This window comes from Carcharodon carcharias, chromosome 17, assembly GCF_017639515.1.
Source record: "Carcharodon carcharias isolate sCarCar2 chromosome 17, sCarCar2.pri, whole genome shotgun sequence".
In the NCBI taxonomy this organism is placed as follows: Eukaryota; Metazoa; Chordata; class Chondrichthyes; order Lamniformes; family Lamnidae; genus Carcharodon; species Carcharodon carcharias.
In genome coordinates, this window is record NC_054483.1 from 22716194 (window position 1) to 22735830 (window position 19637).

General features: G+C 47.2%; 1 protein-coding gene across 1 annotated transcript in view; it reads right to left on the reverse strand.

Annotated features, from left to right (window-relative positions):
• LOC121290179 (anthrax toxin receptor 1-like) overlaps nt 1–19637 on the reverse strand; it is a 191107-nt gene that overhangs the window by 122314 nt on the left and 49156 nt on the right. The window contains exons 7-8 of the mRNA XM_041210436.1: nt 11378–11446; nt 6266–6346 (exon numbers count right to left, since the gene is read on the reverse strand). Coding sequence (XP_041066370.1) covers nt 6266–6346; nt 11378–11446 — 150 coding nt within the window. The remainder of the gene's footprint in view (nt 1–6265; nt 6347–11377; nt 11447–19637) is intronic.

The window sequence follows — 19637 nt, forward strand, 5'->3', positions numbered from 1 at the left end:
TAAACCCTCTGCGTCAGCCCGTCAGGAACAGGAAGGACAGAGTTTGAGGAGGAAACACTGTGATGTGATCTTTCCTTGAATTCAACAGGGTGAGGGATCAGCTACCGCCTAAGGGTAAAACATAACTGGAAAGAAAACACTGGAAACGGTCAGTGCATCAGGGATCCCCTGGGCAGAGAATAACAAGTTAATGGGCAGAATATTGGGCTCATTGGGCTGGCGTGTGCCCAACCCAAATGAGCGTGAGGCGACGCACGATATTTTGGTCGGCGGGTGCGTGTGGGAGTCGGCAGCACGCTCGCCAACAATTAACAGGCCCGTTAAGGCCATTAAAGTTCTAATTAAACGAAACTTTTCACCGCCCGTCCAACCTTATGGTCGGCGGGGCAGGCGAAGAGTGCCAAGCCATCTTTGGATCTTTTGCGAGACCTCACCCACGGGGCGGGATGAGGTGTTGATCAGTGATTTAAAAAAAATAAAACATATTCAAACTAATTTATAACATGACAGAGTCACATGAGCAGCGACGTGTTATTAACGTTTTGAAATTCTTTACTTTTTACGTTCAAAAGGCTTCAGCTCCCTGAGGCAGCTCTGTGTGTCTCAGAGCTTTTGCAGCGCGCATTCACGAACTTCCACACTCACCCTCCCTCTGCTCCCCACTCCCCACCACCCCCACCCAGGCAGCTCCCGATTCACGCTGGCCGGCCGTTAATTGGCCAGTCAGCGTGACATGGCGGTCGGAGGCCCCTATCACGGGTGGCGGTACGATTCCCGGCCGCTCCCACTCAGACCCTGCCCGACTGGAAAACCCTGGCCAGCGTCTCAGCTGTGGAAATTGAATTGTCTCTTCTCCCTACAGATGCTGCCTCACTCAATTTTCTCTCTCTGTTTTTGAGTTCCACATCTGCAGCATTGTGATTTTTTTCCCTTTAGATGCATTTTATTTACTACTTCCCAATCATTTCTATTGAGTCCAGCCTCAGCAATGCATTGCTGAACTTCAATCATAATCTGTCATCACCAGGGTGAAGCATTCAATCTGTATAATTGTGTTAATTCATCCAGAAAAATGCAAGTTTCTGGGAACCTGATCCATCCACTGGTTTATCGAGGAAGATGTTTGTTATTGGTTGGGTCTGAAATTGTTTTTCTTTCAATGTCCAAACCATAACCTTGCCTTTTCAACTGAACTACAGTGTCAGAGGTGTCTCAGTGAGTAGCACACACTTCTCCAGTCAGTAGCTTGTGGCTTCGAGTCCTATTACAGAGACTTCATCGCAAAAATCTGGGCTGACGCTCTTGTGAAATGCTGAGGGTGTGCTGCACTGGCAGAGGGGCCGCTTTTCAGATGAGACATTCAGTCAAGGCCCTGTCTGCAAGATCGCATGGGGGTCCTACAAAGAAGTTCTCCCCGGCATCCCAGCCAATATTAATCCCTCACTTGACATCACAAAAATGGATTGTCTGCTCATCATCGCGTTACTGTTTGTGGGAGCTTGCTGTGCACAAATTTGCTGCTGCGTTTCCTCAGTGACCACACTTCCAACGCACTGGAAAGCGCTTTGGGATGTTGTGGAGGTTGCAAAATGCGTCATGCAACTGCAAACCTTTTCCCGTATTACTTTCTACAAATGGTCATCTTCTATCATGCTGGAGCTGAGCTCGGAGGTAGAAAATGTCCCTACAACAGAGTGGGAATGCTGGGGTTGAACAGTTTTCCACTTGGTCCACCTATTGTCAACATCAAGCAACTGCAAGCTGCTGTACGGTATGTGGCAGAGGAAGGCTGGGGGTTGGGGGGTTGGGTGGGGGAGGGGGGGGGGGGGGGGGGGGGAGGGGGGGCGGTGGGTGGGGGGGTGGGTAGTAGTAAAGCTCTATTAATCCTACCCCAACCATGGGTCTTAACTAATCCTTAGCCCCAGAGGAAATCATGCCAACACACCAACCCTCAAAATGGTTTGACTGCGTAAAGTGAAGTATTTACCCCCAATAAGCGCGGGAGAATGGGCGGTTCTTTGTGTGGATTTGTGCCCAATTGGAATAAAGTTACCTGGCTCATTTCATGTGGAGCTCCTGAAACTGGCAGATAGGAAGATCATCAGTGTGGCCTAGACTGAAACACAGGTCCCGGCAGTGAAACTATAATGTTACTGCTCATTCCCACTTTCTCTGAGCAACCTGAACCAGGGGAGGAAAGCACAATCACAACTGGTGAGAAAGATGACTTCAATGTGAATCCCTGAAAGCCCAAACTCAGGGCCAATTTTGCATCAGCGATTTGACCTGGGACCACACAGATTGCTCGCAGTCTCGGCCAATACTGAGTGAATGTGGCATGTTGCAGCCAAATCTGAAAGGAACTTTCATGGCCCGATGTGCTTCTGCAAAGAAAGGGAAGGGCCTGAGTGACGAGTTGAGACCTTATTCTGACGGCCACAGGTTGTAGACACGATTGGCCTTCATGATCACCAGAATCAGATGCTTCTTTCCGAACCAATGTTTTGCTTATCTCAATGTGAGATGAGAAGAAAAAGCTTTTCTTTTCAGGGTTCGCTGATCCAGCAGTCTGGTATGAAGCTGCACAGACTGGGAAAATCCTGGAATCAATCCCTCCCCTGTGGTGTTACTGGGGCAATGGGTGGTTTGTTGCTTTTTGGGATTAGATATACAGGTCGGGTATCCCTTTCCCGTAGATCCAAAAAGTGAACACAAAGAAGAAAACAAACTTTTTTTGAACCTGGTGGACCTTTAGCGCGCAAAGTCCCTGACCCGAGGTAACATAAACCGTGCCGACCGCACCCGACCTTTAGCGCGGGAAGTCTCTGACCTGAACCGACACAAACCTCGCTGACCACACCCGACCTTTCACACTGGAAGCCTAGTTGTTTCTCTGCACTGTTTACCTTGCGAACCCTCTCCTACAAGTAGAATCGCAGATGGCACCACTGGTGGGAGCTTATTCCAGGTGCCCTGTATTTATTATTCAATGGTATATCATACTTTTCTAGACATTTTGTTCCCTTTGGACTACAGCCAGCCGAGGCTTTAACCATTGTACTGTTATTCGGTCTAGGCATATATGCGGCACCAAAAACTGAAATTACCTGAAATCCGAAATGCGATTGGCTCCAAGGATTTCAGATAAAGGATTCTTGACCTGTAGTAAAATTTGCCCAGCTTCTCTCTGCACTGTCATAAATGATAACTGCCAGATGATGATAAGATCGGGGTGATGTTCCCACAGTTGAATAGCTTGTTGCCATTGGGTGAGATAGTATTACTGTTGGCATGTGGTAGTGCTCCAATGTGATTCAGCACCACCAAGTGAGGAAGGGAGAAGAAGTTAGAGGAAAATATGAACAGTTCAGAAAGCTCATTTGGAGAGCTGGTGCAGAGACGATGCGCTGAATGGCCTCTTTCTGCACTGTAATGGTTCTGTGTTTCAGAAGCTCTTTGGTCCTTCTCTCCTTCCTTCGAGAATCTGGCGGAAACTGCTTGCACCAGGAACTTTGTTAAAGAAGCTGATAACAGGCCAAATGCAGCATCAATCAGCCTCAATAAAACAGAAGCAGGTTAGTCATTCATGATAGAATGAATGGGTCACTCAGATCCTGTAACACAGAATGACCAAAAGTCACTCACATCCCGTAACACAGAATGACCAAGGGTCACTCACATCCCGTAACACAGAATGACCAAGGGTCACTCAGATCCTGTAACACAGAATAACCAAGGGTCACTCAGATCCTGTAACACAGAATAACCAAGGGTCACTCGCATCTCGTAACACAGAATGACCAAGGGTCACTCATATCTCATAACACAGAATGACCAAGGGTCACTCAGATCCCAGAGAACAGAATGACCATGGGTCACTCAGATCCTGTAACACAGAATGACCAAGGGTTACTTAGATCCTGTTACACAGAATAACCAAGGGTCACTCAGATACCAGAGAACAGAATGACCATGAGTCACTCAGATCCTGTAACACAAAATGACCAAGGGTCACACACATCCCAAAACACAGAATGGCCACGGGTCACTCAGATCCCGTAACACAGAATGATGAATGGTTACTCAGATTCTGTAACGCCGAATGACCAAGGGTCACTCAGATCCTGTAACACTGAATGAACAAGGGTCAGTCAGATCACACAACGCAGAATGACCAAGGGTCATGAAGTCCACAATGAGCAGGCTTGTATGGATGTGTATTTAACAGGATCAACTGGACCACCCAGGTTCTGATAACTAGAATTTGATGCCTTGAATTTCTTCAATTCCCTTCTATAAAAAGTAGCTTCCCAGATCCCATCATGTTCCATGGGAAATGTGCAAGCTCATAGCATTCCACTTTCTTGGGCTTTGAAATATAAAGCATTCAGAATAGAACAAAAATTATGACAGTGCGAAGTCCATTACATGTCAGCAGGACTCTTAATGTCACCTCCCCGCCCCCCAATCCACATTCTTGCAAGTCATCTGCACTTTCAATCAACCTGCAACTCCCATGCGTACAATATACACAGGCCCCAATATACCATTGTATCCCCTGGAAGGACTGTTTCAACACTGCGGGACCGAGACCAGCTTTATCGAGAAATACAATTACCCCTGTAAATCCCAGCTTTAGGCTGTGATTTTCATCACCATTTTCCTGCACACATTAAGCGGTTGCTTAATTTTGAATTTGTGTGACAACCTGGGGAAAAGTCAAAATCTCACCCTTTGAGTGAAGATATTCTTCGGGTTGCCTCAATTTTTAAATCCTTTTTAAAAAATGTAAAAAGTACCTGGATGAGCAGTTGGCACATCATAATATTCAAAGCTGTGGGCCAAGTGCTGGTAAATGGGATTCGGTAGGTAGGTCAGGTGTTTCTCACGTGTCGGTGCAGACTTGATGGGCCGAAGGGCCTCTTCTGCACCATGTGATCCTATGACAGTTGTGCTGAGTTTTTCATTCATTCCAGTGTCCTCCAATACCATTTGCTGGTTTAGGAACATTGGAACAGGAGAAGGCCATTCGGCCCTTCATTCATTACGATCATAACTGATCAAACACTTCAATGCCTTTTACCCACATTATTACCATAACCCTTTACGTTATTGTTAATCAGAAATCTATCAATCTCTGCCTTAAACACACTCAATGACTGAGCTTCCACGGCTCTCTTTGGGTGAGGAATTCCAAAGATTCACAACCCTCTGAGGAAAGGAATTTCTCCTCATCACCGTCCCAAATGGCTTGCCCCTTATTTCGAAATTGTGTCCCCTGGTTCCCCAAACAGGGGCAACATCTTACCTGCATCTACCCTGTCTATTTCCTTAAGTATATTGTAGGTTTCAATGAGATCGCCTTATTCTTCGAAACTTCAGAGAATACAGGCCTCATTTCCCCAATCCCTCTTCATAAGACAGTCCCGCCCATCCCTGGAACAAGTCTGATGAACCTTAGTTGCATTCCTTTGAATGAAATAATATCCCTTCTGGGGTAAGGGACCAAAACTGCACACAGTACTCCAGGTGCAGTCTAACCAAGCTTCTATACAATTGAAGCAAGACTTCACTACTCCTGTACTCAAATCCTCTTGTGGTAAAGACTAATGTTCCATTTGCCTTCCTAATTGCTTGCTGCACCTGCATGTTAGTCTTCAGTGACTTATGGACAAGGACACCCTTGTACATCTACACTTTCTAATCTCTTACCATTTAGGGAATACTCTGCACATCTGTTCCTGTATCGCTTAATGCTTTGTGTATACTTTCACAGTGACGACGCAAAGTGTAAGAAGGATTCATTTCTTTCTCTCAGGAGTAAATGAACACATGCTGCAAAAATTGTTCCAGTAACTGATCAGCATAATCCCTGTCACTGATAAATCAGGAGAAACGCTGCAGAATCCAATCTGAGTAATCAAACTAAAGCCTGCTCTGGACATTTAACCTCAGCCCAATGCTGTACAAATGCTACAATGTGCCTCTGTTTCACTGCTGTCCTCTGCACTCCCTTCTCTTCACCACCCCCTCCTCCTTCAGCTTGGCAATGCTGTTTTTTGTCAATATGAAAGCTGATTTGTGTGCCTCAGAGATGGAAACGCCAACCCCTGGGTCCCAAGCCCTCATAGTTTCCAGCTTTCAGCGTCTGCTGGAGACTGGCTCAGCTCGGGGCCCAGCGCCTCAACCACTTAATTCGAAGCAGCTGCGTGCAAATGACTGCCGTCAATCAAGACAATTAGTGGCCACGTCAAGCTTTACTTACTGAGTCAATGATGCCCTGGAGAGCCTCAAAACCATCGTTTACTGGGAAGACGTGGTCCTTACTGTCTGCAATCCGTGCCAGCTGCAGCCAAGGGTAAAGAAGGAGGGTGGCGGTGGGGAGGGGTGGGGAAATGAACAAATAACCTTAATATTTCAGAAAGAAGTTCACTGAAAAAAGAAAGGGGCACAGATGTTCAAGTCTGATACTTCGGACGAAAGTTAAATTCAATTTGATGTTAATCATTTTTTCATTTGGACCTAAAGCTTTGACTGCTGTGCATAATATCTAACTAAATCATAAATCATAATATCTAACTAAATCATCAATTGTAATAAATAACTAAATCATTAAATCATAAATCACAATATCTAACAAAATCATAAAATCATAAATCACAATACCTAACAAAATCACAATATCATAAATCATAATATCTAACCAAAGCACAAAATCATAAATCATAATATCTAACAAAATAAGAAATGGAGAAAAGGAATGAATTCCCAAAGCCCACACTGCTGCCTGTTGCTGTATCACAAAAGGGTTTTTTTCTCTAATCATTTTATTGTGAGAGATATGAGTACTGCAAACTGGAAAGCTTCTTTGACACCAGTATCAAGTGCTCCCCAGCTTCAGAAATATTATGCAGTGATGTTCTCTGCAGTTTTCTCCAAAAGTATGTGTTTTGACCCCAAACTCTGATGACCACACCAATATGTGTCTGTCTCCTCTCTTTTGATTTCTCTTGTTGACTGTGAGCAAGGTTGCCAATGTGATGCATAAATTAGGCCTAGTTTTGTGCAGTGAGCTTGAACCCACCTGAAACAAAGCTGAGACCATCAGGTAGGGAGGATGATAAGAGCCTCGTGCCACCTGGAAAGTCTTTCTTTCCTCCAGGTCTCTCTATTTCCTGTGTAGTGATGGCTTAAGTTACTGTTTGGGGAAACAGGACAAGGCTCATAGTTGCAACAGAACCAAGAGTGGAGCAGGTCAGAGAATTTTGACCACAGTGTTCCAGTGCGAATGTTGCAGGGCTTCTGGCAGCAGGTCAGGTTGAGAGGACCAAGCAGGGGAACTGGTTGGCCCCTTGCAAGGAGCAGGGTCTTTAAAAAGCTGAGGCATGGAGCCAGGTACCATGAAGGCAAGGGAGAAAGCAACAAGGAATCATCCGGAACAAAAACAAAAATTGCTGGAAAAACTCAGCAGGTCTGGCAGCATCTTTGGAGAGAAAGACTGATCCAGGGCAGTGTGGCAGGAGCCTAGGGCAGATTGCAGCCCCTGAGGGTGGTTAAGGAGCCAGGAAGAGAATTGGAAACCTAGATCCATTGATAGCAACCCTGAGTCTGAGAAGCCTCATGGAGAGACAGAATGAGACAGAGACAAAGAGCAAGATTGCAGCCAGGAGCTGAAGAGCAGAACATGCCTGAACAAGTCTGGTGTGTGACAAAAACAAAAATAGCTGGAAAAACTCAGCAGATCTGACAGCATCTGTGGAGAGGAATACAGTTAACGTTTCGAGTTCTGATGAAGAGTCATACGGACTTGAAACGTTACCTGTGTTCCTCTCCGCAGATGCTGTTAGACCTGCTGAGTTTTTCCAGCTATTTTTGGTTTTGTTTCAGATTTCCAGCATCTGCAGTATTTTGCTTTTAAGCCTGGCCTGTGGCTGAGTTGAGGAGTTGAGGCCCTGACTAGTACAGAGATCTGGAGCATCAGTGGTGAATATTCTCTGTAAATTGTTTGTTTCTTGGAGTTACACTTTCCCTTGACAGTTTATATAGTTTTGATGCCAGTGGAATAAATGAACCTTCGTGTAGTCCATTTGCTTAAATCCCACTTCACACCAGCACCCATCCATACCCACATCTCCTCGCCAGCTCAGTGCCTGCATATCTCCCAAATGTAGCAGACAGCCATGTCCTCTGATTTAATGGGAGGTCATAAGTTCCTTGCTGATCAGTGCTAATCATCGGATGGCTAATAAAAATATTGTCCCTATCCTTTTAAAGGCAAACGACAGAGGCCCATCTGCTGTGAATGAATTGTATTTGGGTTAAAATTATGTGATGGGTCCCATTATTTCAAGGAAAGAGTGAGAGGCAGGAGCCAAGGAGTTAATGTGAAGTAACGCCCCTGGGTGCTTTGAGCAAATGCAGAAAGTTTTTAGTGACCTCAGAATGTGATACAAATCGTGTCGTTAAAAAAATGAAGAGTTACATTGGCCAATCAGACTGCACTGAGAGCAAACCTCATAAATCAGTCAATCTGGAAATAACAGAAGGCAGGGAGCAAACTGACTGGGAGATACAGCCGACTTCAGCCACAACAAGCTACCATCTCTCTCCTGTACGAATGACATCCACAGCACTCTGTCACTAATGGTACAACCCATCACTTATTCCCAAGCAAGCAAATGTTGGATTCTGAAATGGAACTAAAACATACTAGGAATTTTATACAAGGTAGGGATCTTGGAGACTGTACGAAGGCTATAATAAATTAAGGTGGGGTTGGGTCAGATAACACCAGGTACCAGATGTGAATGGGGAGGTGTATGACCACTGGGCATAGCCCCAGCACAATAGTTCAATCAATGCTAACAGCCCTCAGCTATTTCAAATTAAAGACTTCCCGCATACTGAGAGGCATGAGGCAGACAAATCATACACACACATCTTCCATAGCTTGTTTTTCCTGGAACAGGTTGCTAGCCTGAAGCAATAGCTTGAGGGGGCACCACTCCACATCAAGCAGAACTGACCGGGAATCTCTCCTGCTCTTGCTGTCTGCCCTCAGTGTGTTGAAAGGACCTGCAGATTGGTCATCAGCCTGGTTGGCCCCATTACGAACATGCCTTCATTAGCTTTCAAGTCTTGGAGTGGGAATCGAACCCAGGGCTTCTGGCTCAGAGTCGGGGACATTATCCACTGCACCACAAGACCTCCTTTTCCTCACCTACCACGTTGCTTTATTTACCTGCCTGCGTATTATTCCAAGGGTAATACAGCGGCTGAATGCAATCCTCCTCTCACCAGGCATCAACCCACTCTTTGGCATGAGTCACTGGACAGCTTACAAGAATGGAAATTCCGGCTGCATTTGTTCAGCCTTTGCTTCAGGGAAATGAAAGCTACTGCTTTGGCTAAAATCAGCACAGGTTTGAACCTGACACGTTCCTGGTCTGTGGAGCAGGGGTGGGGGTGCAGTTAAACACATGTTAAACAGCTTTTGCTCGTATCTCACAAATGTTCCTGCATAAAACAGACGAACGTGTGCTTTGTAAAGAAAATTCACGGAAACAATGTTGAGTGTAAGGTGACAGTAAAGGTTGTGCGATGATGATCCTTTTCATTCACTGATTGAGAAAGTGGCCATTGTGGTGTTTGGAAAACACACAAGGAACTTCACATGCACGGCTGTGAATGAAGGGGCAGAGAGAGAGAGAGAGAGAGATGCACACCACAGGAGGTGGGGCAGGTAGGTAAGCAACATCGCTTGCTTCGAAACAAAAACAAAAATAGCTGGAAAAACTCAGCAGGCCCTACAGCATCTGTGGAGAGGAACACAGTCAATGTTTCGATTCCGTATGACTCTTCATCGGAACTAAGAAATATAGCCATGAGATGGAACATAAGCTGTTTGGAGGAGGTGGGACAGGTAGAGCTGGATAGAGGGCCAGTGATAGGTGGAGGCAAAGAAGAGATTGCCAAAGACGTCATAGACAAAAGGACAAAGGGGTGTTGACGGTGGTGATATTAGCTAAGGAATGTGCTAATGATGACATCTCAACCTGTCCCACCCCCCTCAACCAGTTCATATTCCACCTCATTTCTATATTTCTTAGTTCTGACCAAGAGTCAAACGGACTCGAAACGTTGACTGTATTCCTCTCGGCAGATGCTGTTGGACCTGCTGAGTTTTCCCCAGCTGTTTCTGTTTTCGTTTCAGATTTCCAGCATCCGCAGTATTTTGCTTTTGTCAGTCCCCTTCGTCTTTCCTCGTGAGCCGGACCGGGAGTACAAGAGATAAGCTCTTCAAATACTCTGAGTGGGTTAACAACGAAGGTGTGCTTTAATCCCGTGTAGCTTTCAACGGAGCAGCAGGCTTTAACTTTGGCCAAGCTTCAGTTCCTTGAATTCAAGGAATCACTGGAATGCTTGCTCCTAGCAGGGCGATTCAGGTTCCCAAGCTGCTTTATAAATCAGTCCTATTATTCACTAAAAATACAGGTCACCAGTGAGCTCCTGGTAAAGGACGATGTGGTACCCGAAGCTCTCTGATTCCAGATCAAGATTCTGATCAATTCTTGGGAGGAGCTCAGTTTTTTTTTTAAAAAAAAGGAACACAGGTTTAAGCGCAAGATTTTTAATGCAGCGAGAAGGGGAATTTACACCTTTGGCAGTTGAAGGGTTAACCAAGCAATGTCAGGGTCTTAACTGAGGTTCGGGTTTTTATTTTGGCGATGCAAGGACTGAATGCAAAGGGATGAACTTTACTGGGGTTTAAAAACACCACAAGAGAGCGCGACTCAGGCGGGGGATTTTCCGGCCCCGTCATAGCGGGACCCACCGCGGCCCAGGCGAGTTCCGCCGGCTTTCAGCGGGACCGGGGAAAACCCCGCCCTCCGTGTCCGTTTTCAGGGCGCCCGCGGCACTGCTCGATCTCACGACAGTGAGGACACTCCCGGAGGTCGCTGGTTGGCTGTAAAGTCGCTTGGAGACGTCCTGAGCTTGTTTAAAAGGTGCTACCTCAATGCATACCTCCTTACTTTCAAGTGGGGCGGTCTGTTTCAAACCAGCCAGCACCTAAGCGAAATATTATCAGATGATAAATGGGACTGAGGTATTTCTGAATCAGAGAGACAAACTGATATGGTGCGTAGACTCTGAATTAAAAGGACATGAACCAGTATAAACCAGTAAGCACACAAAGATTTTCGATGTCAGTGACAGTTTCTGAGCCCAACCCTTAACCCCAGGAGTCAAGACCATAGGAACTTCTTTGTGAAAATGACACCCAATGACAATGACATTTCTTTGCTTCAATGACATTTCTTTGCTTCAATGACACACCTTTTGAGCACTAGCTCAGGAAGTAGAAGTGACCACGAACCTGGGTTTCATTGAAGTCTTTGACACCAACGCAGTAGACCGTTGCTCCAAGACTCCTTGATCGATCAGCCTAGGTAAAGAAAGAGATGGATCGTGTAAAACTCCGAAATCGCTGTACGGATATCAACAGGTTTCATATCAGGCATGCTCGCTATTTGCCCCATTTCTGGAGGTTTGGGATTACCCAGCCGCGGAATAGAATCACCGTCTACCTGCAGTCTGAATCAAGGTTGTGTGACCAGATGTTATAAAAACAAAAAAAACTGCGGGTGCTGGAAATCCAAAACAAAAACAGAATTACCTGGAAAAACTCAGCTGGTCTGGCAGCATCGGAGGAGAAGAAAAAAGTTGACCTTTCGAGTCCTCATGACCCTTCAACAGAACTGAGTAAAATTAGGAGAGAGGTGAAATATAAACTGGTTTAAGGTGGTGGGATGGGGGGGGTGGTGGTAGTGGAGGAGAGAGAGAGAAGTTGGGGGGGGGGGTGGTGGTGGGGGTGGTTGTAGGGACAAGAAAGCAGTGATAGGAGCAGATAATCAAAAGATGTCACAGCCAAAAGAACAAATTGGTTTTGAAGGTGGTGATATTATCTAAACGAATGTGCTAATTAAGAATGGATGGCAGGACACACAAGGTACAGCTCTAGTGGGGATGGGGTGGAATAAGACTAACAGGGCATAAAAGGTATAGATTTAAAAATAATAGAAATAGGTGGGAAAAGAAAAACCTATATAAATTATTGGAAAAAACAAAAGGGAGGGGGAAGAAATGGAAAGTGGGTGGGGATGGGAGAGGGAGTTCAAGATCTAAAGTGGTTGAATTCAATATTCAGTCCGGAAGGCTGTAAACTGCCTAGTCGGAAGATGAGGTGCTGTTCCTCCAGTTTGCGTTGAGCTTCACTGGAACAATTCAGCAAGCCAAGGACAGACATGTGGGCAAGAGAGCAGGGTGGAGTGTTAAAATGGCAAGCGATAGGGAGGTTTGGGTCATTCTTGCGGACAGGCCACAGGTGTTCTGCAAAGCAGTCGCCAAGTTTCCGTTTGGTCTCTCCAATGTAGAGGAGACCGCAGTGGGAGCAACAAATGCAGTAGACTAAGTTGGGGGAAATGCAAGTGAAATGCTGCTTCACTTGAAAGGAGTGTTTGGGCCCTTGGACGGTAAGGAGTGAGGAAGTGAAGGGGCAGGTGTTACATCTTTTGCGTGGGCATGTGGAGGTGCTGTAGGTGGGGGTTGAGGAGTAGGGGGTGATGGAGAAGTGGACCAGGGTGTCCCGGAGGGAACGATTCCTACGGAATGCTGCCGGGGGGATGAAGGGAAGATGTGTTTGGTGGTGGCATCATGCTGGAATTGGCGGAAATGGCAGAGGATGATTCTTTGAATGCGGAGGCTGGTGGAGTGATAAATGAGGACAAGGGGGTCCCTATTATGTTTCTGGGAGGGAGGAGAAGGCGTGAGGGCAGATGCGCAGGTGATGGGCCGGACACGGTTGAGGGCCCTGTCAACGACCGTGGGTGGAAAACCTCAGTTAAGGAAGAAGGAGGACATGACAGAGGAACTGTTTTTGAAGGTAGCATCAGCAGAACAGATGTGATGGAGGCGAAGGAACTGAGAGAATGGGATGGAGTCCTTACAGGAAGCAGGGTGTGAGGAGCTGTAGTCGAGGTAGCTGTGGGAGTCGGTAGGCTTGTAATGGATATTGGTGGACAGTCTATCACCAGAAATTGAGACAGAGAGGTCAAGGAAGGGAAGTGTCAGAGATGGACCATGTGAAAATGATGGAGGGATGGAGATTGGAAGCAAAATTAATAAATTTTTCCATGTCCCGATGAGAGCATGAAGCAGCACCGAAGTAATCATCGATGTACCGGAGAAAGAGTTGTGGGAGGGGGCCGGATGTTCCACATACCCCATAAAAAGACAGGCAGAGCTGGGGCCCATGCAGGTACCCTTAGCCACACCTTGTATTTGGAGGAAGTGAGAGGAGTTAAAGGAGAAATTATTCAGTGTGAGAACAAAAATAAAAACAAAAAACTGCGGATGCTGGAAATCCAAAACAAAAACAGAATTACCTGGAAAAACTCAGCAGGTCTGGCAGCATCGGTGGAGAAGAAAAGAGTTGACGTTTCGAGTCCTCATGACCCTTCAACAGAACTAGGTGAATCCAAGGAAGGAGTGAAATATAAGCTGGTTTAAGATGGAGGGGGGGGGGGGGGGGGGGGTGGTGGGGGCGGGGGGGGGGGGGGGGCGGTGTTGGATGGGGGGGAGAGAAGTGGAGGGGGGTGGTGTGGTTGTAGGGACAAACAAGCAGTGATAGAAGCAGAACATCAAAAGATGTCACAGACAACAGAACAAAAGAACACATAGGTGTCGAAGTTGGTGATATTATCTAAAAGAATGAGCTAATTAAGAATGGATGGTAGGACACTCAAGGTATAGCTCTAGTGGGGGTGGGGGGAGCATAAAAGATTTAAAAATATTTAAAAATAATGGAAATAGGTGGGAAAAAGAAAAATCTATATAATTTATTGGAAAAAAACAAAAGGAAGGGGGAAGAAACAGAAAGGGGGTGGGGAAGGAGGAGGGAGGTCAAGACCTAAAGTTGTTGAATTCAATATTTAGTCCGGAAGGCTGTAAAGTGCCTAGTCGGATGATGGTATTGTTCCTCCAGTTTGCGTTCACTGGAACAATGCAGCAAGCCAAGGACAGTCATGTGGGCAAGAGAGCAGGGTGGAGTGTTGAAATGCTCCAACAACTCATCGACACCAACACCCATCTAGGACCCTCCACCCCTGCCTGTCCCTCCGTCCCCACCCCATCTTCCAATCCCAGCCCCAGCCGTGTATTCACTATACCCCCTGACCTTCCCCTCTCCGATGCTGAACGTTCAGTGCTCAGCAAAGGACTTAGTTTCATACCCCCTACGCCCTCACCTTAATGAATTTCGGGCTTGGCATGATGCTGAACTCTTCTTCCACCATTTTCGTCTCCGGGCTCACTTCTTTGGGCAGGAGTCCTCTTCCCGTTCAACGGATCCTTGCACCCACCTCCAATATTCTCCCTCCACCTGGACCCCTCCCTCTGGATTCTTACCTTCTCTTGATCTTTTCATTGAGAACTGTCAGCGCGACATTAGTCGTCTCAATTTCTCTGCTCCTCTCACCCATTCTAATCTCTCTCTCGCTGAACTTACTACACTCCATTCTCTCAGGTCCAACCCTGACATCGTCATCAAACCTGCTGACAAGGGTGGTGCTGTTGTTGTCTGGCGCACTGACCTCTACCTCGCGGAGGCTGAGCGTCAACTCGCAGACACTTCCTCCTCCCTCTCCCTGGACCGTGACCCCACCACTGAACATCAAACCATTGTTTCCAGGACTGTTATTGACCTCATCTCCTCTGGGGATCTTCCTCCCACAGCTTCCAACCTGATAATCGCCCTACCTCGGACGGCCCGCTTCTACCTCCTACCCAAAATCCACAAACAGCACTATCCCGGTAGACCGATCGTGTCAGCTTGCTCCTGCCCCACAGAACTCATTTCTTGTTATTTTGACTCCCTTCTCTCTCCCCTTGTCCAGTCCCTTCCCGCCTACATCCGTGATTCCTCTGACACCTTACGTCACATCAACAATTTCCAGTTCCCTGGCCCCAACTGCTTCCTCTTCACCATGGATGTCCAATCCCTCTACACCTCCATCCCTCACCAGGATGGTCTGAGGGCCCTTAGCTTCTTCCTCGAACAGAGGCCCGAACAATCCCCATCCACCACTACTGTCCTCCATCTGGCTGAACTTGTTCTCACATTGAACAATTTCTCCTTCAACTCCTCTCACTTCCTCCAAATAAAAGGTGTGGCTATGGGTACCTTCATGGGCCCCAGCTATGCCTGTTTCTTTATGGGGTATGTGGAACATTCCTTGTTCCAGTCCTACTCCGGCCCCCTTCCACAACTCTTTCTCCGGTACATCGATGATTACTTCAGTGCCGCTTCGTGCTCTTGTCGGGACTTGGAAAAATTTATTAATTTTGCTTCCAATCTCCACCCCTCCATCATTTTCACGTGGTCCATCTCTGACACTTCCCTTCCCTTCCTTGACCTCGCTGTCTCAATTTCTGGTGACAGACTGTCCACCAATATCCATTACAAGCCTACCGACTCCCACAGCTACCTTGACTACAGCTCCTCACACCCCGCTTCCTGTAAGGACTCCATCCCATTCTCTCAGTTCCTTCACCTCTGTCACATCTGTTCCGATGATGCTACCTTCAAAAACAGTTCCTCTGACATGTCCTCCTTCTTCCTTAACCGAGGTTTTCCACCCACGGTCATTGACAGGGCCCTCAACCGTGTCCGGCCCATCTCCCGTGCATCCGCCCTCACGCCTTCTCCTCCCTCCCAGAAACATGACAGGGTCCCCCTTGTCCTCACTTTTCACTCCACCAGCCTCTGCATTCAAAGGATCATCCTCCACCATTTCCGCCAACTCCTGCATGATGCCACCACCAAACACATCTTCCCTTCATGCCCACTGTCGGCATTCCGTAGGGATCGTTCCCTCTGGGACACCCTGGTCCACTCCTCCATCACCCCCTACTCCTCAACCCCCACCTATGGCACCGCCCCATGCCCATGCAAAAGATGTAACACCTGCCCCTTAACTTCCTCTCTCCTCACCGTCCAAGGGCCCAAACACTCCTTTCGAGTGAAGCAACATTTCACTTGCATTTCCCCCAACTTAGTCTGCTGCATTCATTGCTCCCAATGTGGTCTCCTCTACATTGGAGAGACTAAATGTAAACTGGGCGACCGCTTTGCAGAACACCTGCGGTCTGTCCGCAAGAATGACCCAAACCTCCCTGTCGCTTGCCATTTCAACACTCCACCCTGCTCTCTTGCCCACATGTCTGTCCTTGGCTTGCTGCATTGTTCCAGTGAAGCCCAACGCAAACTGGAGGAACAACACCTCATCTTCCGACTAGGCACTTTACAGCCTTCCGGACTGAATGTTGAATTCAACAAATTTAGATCTTGAACTCCCTCATCCATCCCCACCCCCTTTCTGTTTCTTCCCCCTTCCTTTTGTTTTTTCCAATAAATTATATAGATTTTTCTTTTTCCAACCTATTTCCATTATTTTTAAATATTTTTAAATCTTTTATGCTCCCCCCCACCCCCACTAGAGCTATACCTTGAGTGCCCTACCATCCATTCTTAATTAGCACATTCGTTTAGATAATATCACCAACTTCGACACCTATGTGTTCTTTTGTTCTGTTGTCCGTGACATCTTTTGATGATCTGCTTCTATCACTGCTTGTTTGTCCCGACAACCACACCACCCCCCTCCACTTCTCTCCCCCCTCCCCCCCACCCCCACCTTAAACCAGCTTATATTTCACCCCTTCCTTGGATTCACCTAGTTCTGTTGAAGGGTGATGTCAACTCTTTTCTTCTCCGCCGATGCTGCCAGACCTGCTGAGTTTTTCCAGGTAATTCTGTTTTTGTTCAGTGTGAGAACAAGTTCAGCCAGACGGAGGAGAGTAGTGGTGGATGGGGATTGTTCGGGCCACTGTTCGAGGAAGAAGCTAAGGGCCCTCAGACCATCCTGGTGGGGGATGGAAGTGTAGAGGGATTGTGCGTCCATGATGAAGAGGAGGCGGTTGGGGCCAGGGAACTGGAAATTGTTGATGTGACGTAAGGTGTCAGAGGAATCACAGATGTAGATGGGAAGAGACTGGACAAGGGGAGAGAGAAGGGAGTCAAGATAACGAGAAATGAGTTCCGTGGGGCAGGAACAGGCTGACACGATCGGTCTGCCGGGACAGTGCTGTTTGTGGATTTTGGGGTAGGAGGTAGAAGCGGGCCGACCGAGGTTGAGCGACTTTCAGGTTGGAAGCTGTGGGAGGAAGATCTCCAGAGGAGATGAGGTCAGTGACAGTCCTGGAAACAATGGCTTGATGTTCAGTGGTGGGGTCATGGTCCAGGGAGAGGTAGGAGGAAGTGTCTGCGAGTTGACGCTCAGCCTCCGCGAGGTAGAGGTCATTGTGCCAGACAACAACAGCATCACCCTTGTCAGCGGGTTTGATGAGAATGTTGGGGCAGGACCTGAGGGAACGGAATGCAGTAAGTTCAGAGAGAGACAGATTGAATGGGTGGGAGGAGCAGAGAAATTGAGACGACTAATGTCACACCGACAGTTCTCAATGAAAAGATCAAGAGAAGGTAAGAATTCAAAGGGAGGGTTCCAGGTGGAGGGAGAATATTGGAGGTGGGTAAAAGGATCTGTTGAACGGGGGGTGGACTCCTGCCCAAAGAAGTGAGCACAGAGACGAAGACGGCGGAAGAAGAGTTCAGCATTGTGCCGAGCCCGAAATTCATTGAGATGAGGGCGTAAGGGTATGAAACTAAGTCCTTTGCTGAGCACTGAACATTCAGCGTCGGAGAGGGGAATGTCAGGGGGTATGGTGAATACACGTTTTTGTTTTGACCAGATGTTATCCTTGTTCCATCTGAGTTCTGCAGATGGTCAAGGCAGATTGCCTCCGCTTCTATTCGCTGAAAATAAGATGAACTTCCAAAATATATTGAGATTTCCTTTCCCCCAAGTTTTATATCAAACATCCTGCAAACTCTTCCTCCTCTACATGTCGTTGCTATGTTGAAGTTAAGGCCCGTTGTGCTGCTTTCTATTCCTGGATCTCAAAACCAGGAACTCTTGACTTCTCAGTCTTTCCTTCCTCTCGCAATCCACAGGTTATTAAAGTCTGACCTCAAGCTCACATGTCAGCTGCAGCTGAATTTATGCTGTCTTGTGTCCCACACTTTCCAGCCTTGGCAGTTTCCTGCAGCAGTCTCCAGAAGACTAAGCTTGAAGCTTCCCAGTAAGTCTTCAGTTGGACCCTCATTGCAGGGACGACTGTGTTGTAGAGAGATGCTGTTCTTTGTATGAGTCTTTAACCCAAGGCTATCAAGTGCTCAGGAAATATTCCTTTCTCAATCAAAACCCATCAATAAAAAGAAAGCAAACCGAACCACAAGGGATCGTAATATTAAAAGAGCTGATAGAAAGACGAACATAAGGAAAGAGAGGAAGAGGGCAGAAAAGAAGGATTTATATTCCTATTCATTCACGGGATGTGGGCATTGCTGGCTAGGCCAGCGTTTATTGCCCATCCCTAATTGCCCTTGAGAAGGTGGTGGTGAGCTGCCTTCTTGAACCGCTGCAGTCCATGTGGTGTAGATACACCCACAGTGCTGTTAGGGAGGGAGTTCCAGGGTTTTACCCCGGCGACAGTGAAGGAACGAAACCAGATGGTCCACCTGGCATTGGCTAGGCGCCAGAAAAGACAACGGCAAACTCAGCCCTATCGCCTTTGCAAAGTCCTCCTTATGAACATCTGGGGGCTAGTGCCAAAATTGGGAGAGATGTCTCACAGACCAGTCAAGCAACAGCATGACATGGTCATCCTCACGGAATCATACCTTAGATGTAACGGGGGAGGTGGTGGCATACCAGTATTCCAGAAGACCCAGAACAATTCTCTGGGAAACCGGGTTCGAATCCCACCACGGCAGATGGTGAAATCTGAATTCGTTAGAAGTCTGAAGTCGACCATGAAACCATTGCCGACTGTTGTAAAACCCCATCTGGTTCACCAATGTCCTTTAGGGAAGGAGATCTGCCATCCTTGCCTGGTTTGACCTACATGTGACTCCAGACCCACAGCAATGTGGTTGACTCTTAAATGCCCTCTGAACAGGAAAATTAGAGATGGGCAATAAATGTGACGCCCACATCCCAGGAACAAATTAAAAAAAAAAATTTCCAAGTCAGGATGGTTTCGAGGGGAACTTGCAGGTGGTGGTTTTCCCATGTGTCTGCTTCCCTTGTCCTTCTAGGTGGTAGAGGAAGGTGCTGTCGAAGGAGCTTTGGTGAGTTCCTGCAATGCATCTTGTAGATGGTACATACTGCTGCTACTGTGCGTCGGTAGTGGAGGGAGTGAATGTTTGTGGATGTAGTGCCAATCAAGCGGACTGCTTTGTCCTGGATGGTGTCGAGCTTCTTGGGTGTTGTTGGATCCAGGTAAGTGGAGAGTATTCCATCACACTGCTGACAGGCTTTGGGGAGTGAGGAGGTGAGTAACTTGCTGCAGAGTTCCCAACCTCTGGCCCACTGCTGCAGTCACAATGGTTTTACAACTTGTCCAGTTAAATTTCTGAACCACCTGAAGAATGGGATTTTTATCACAGAGGCACAGAA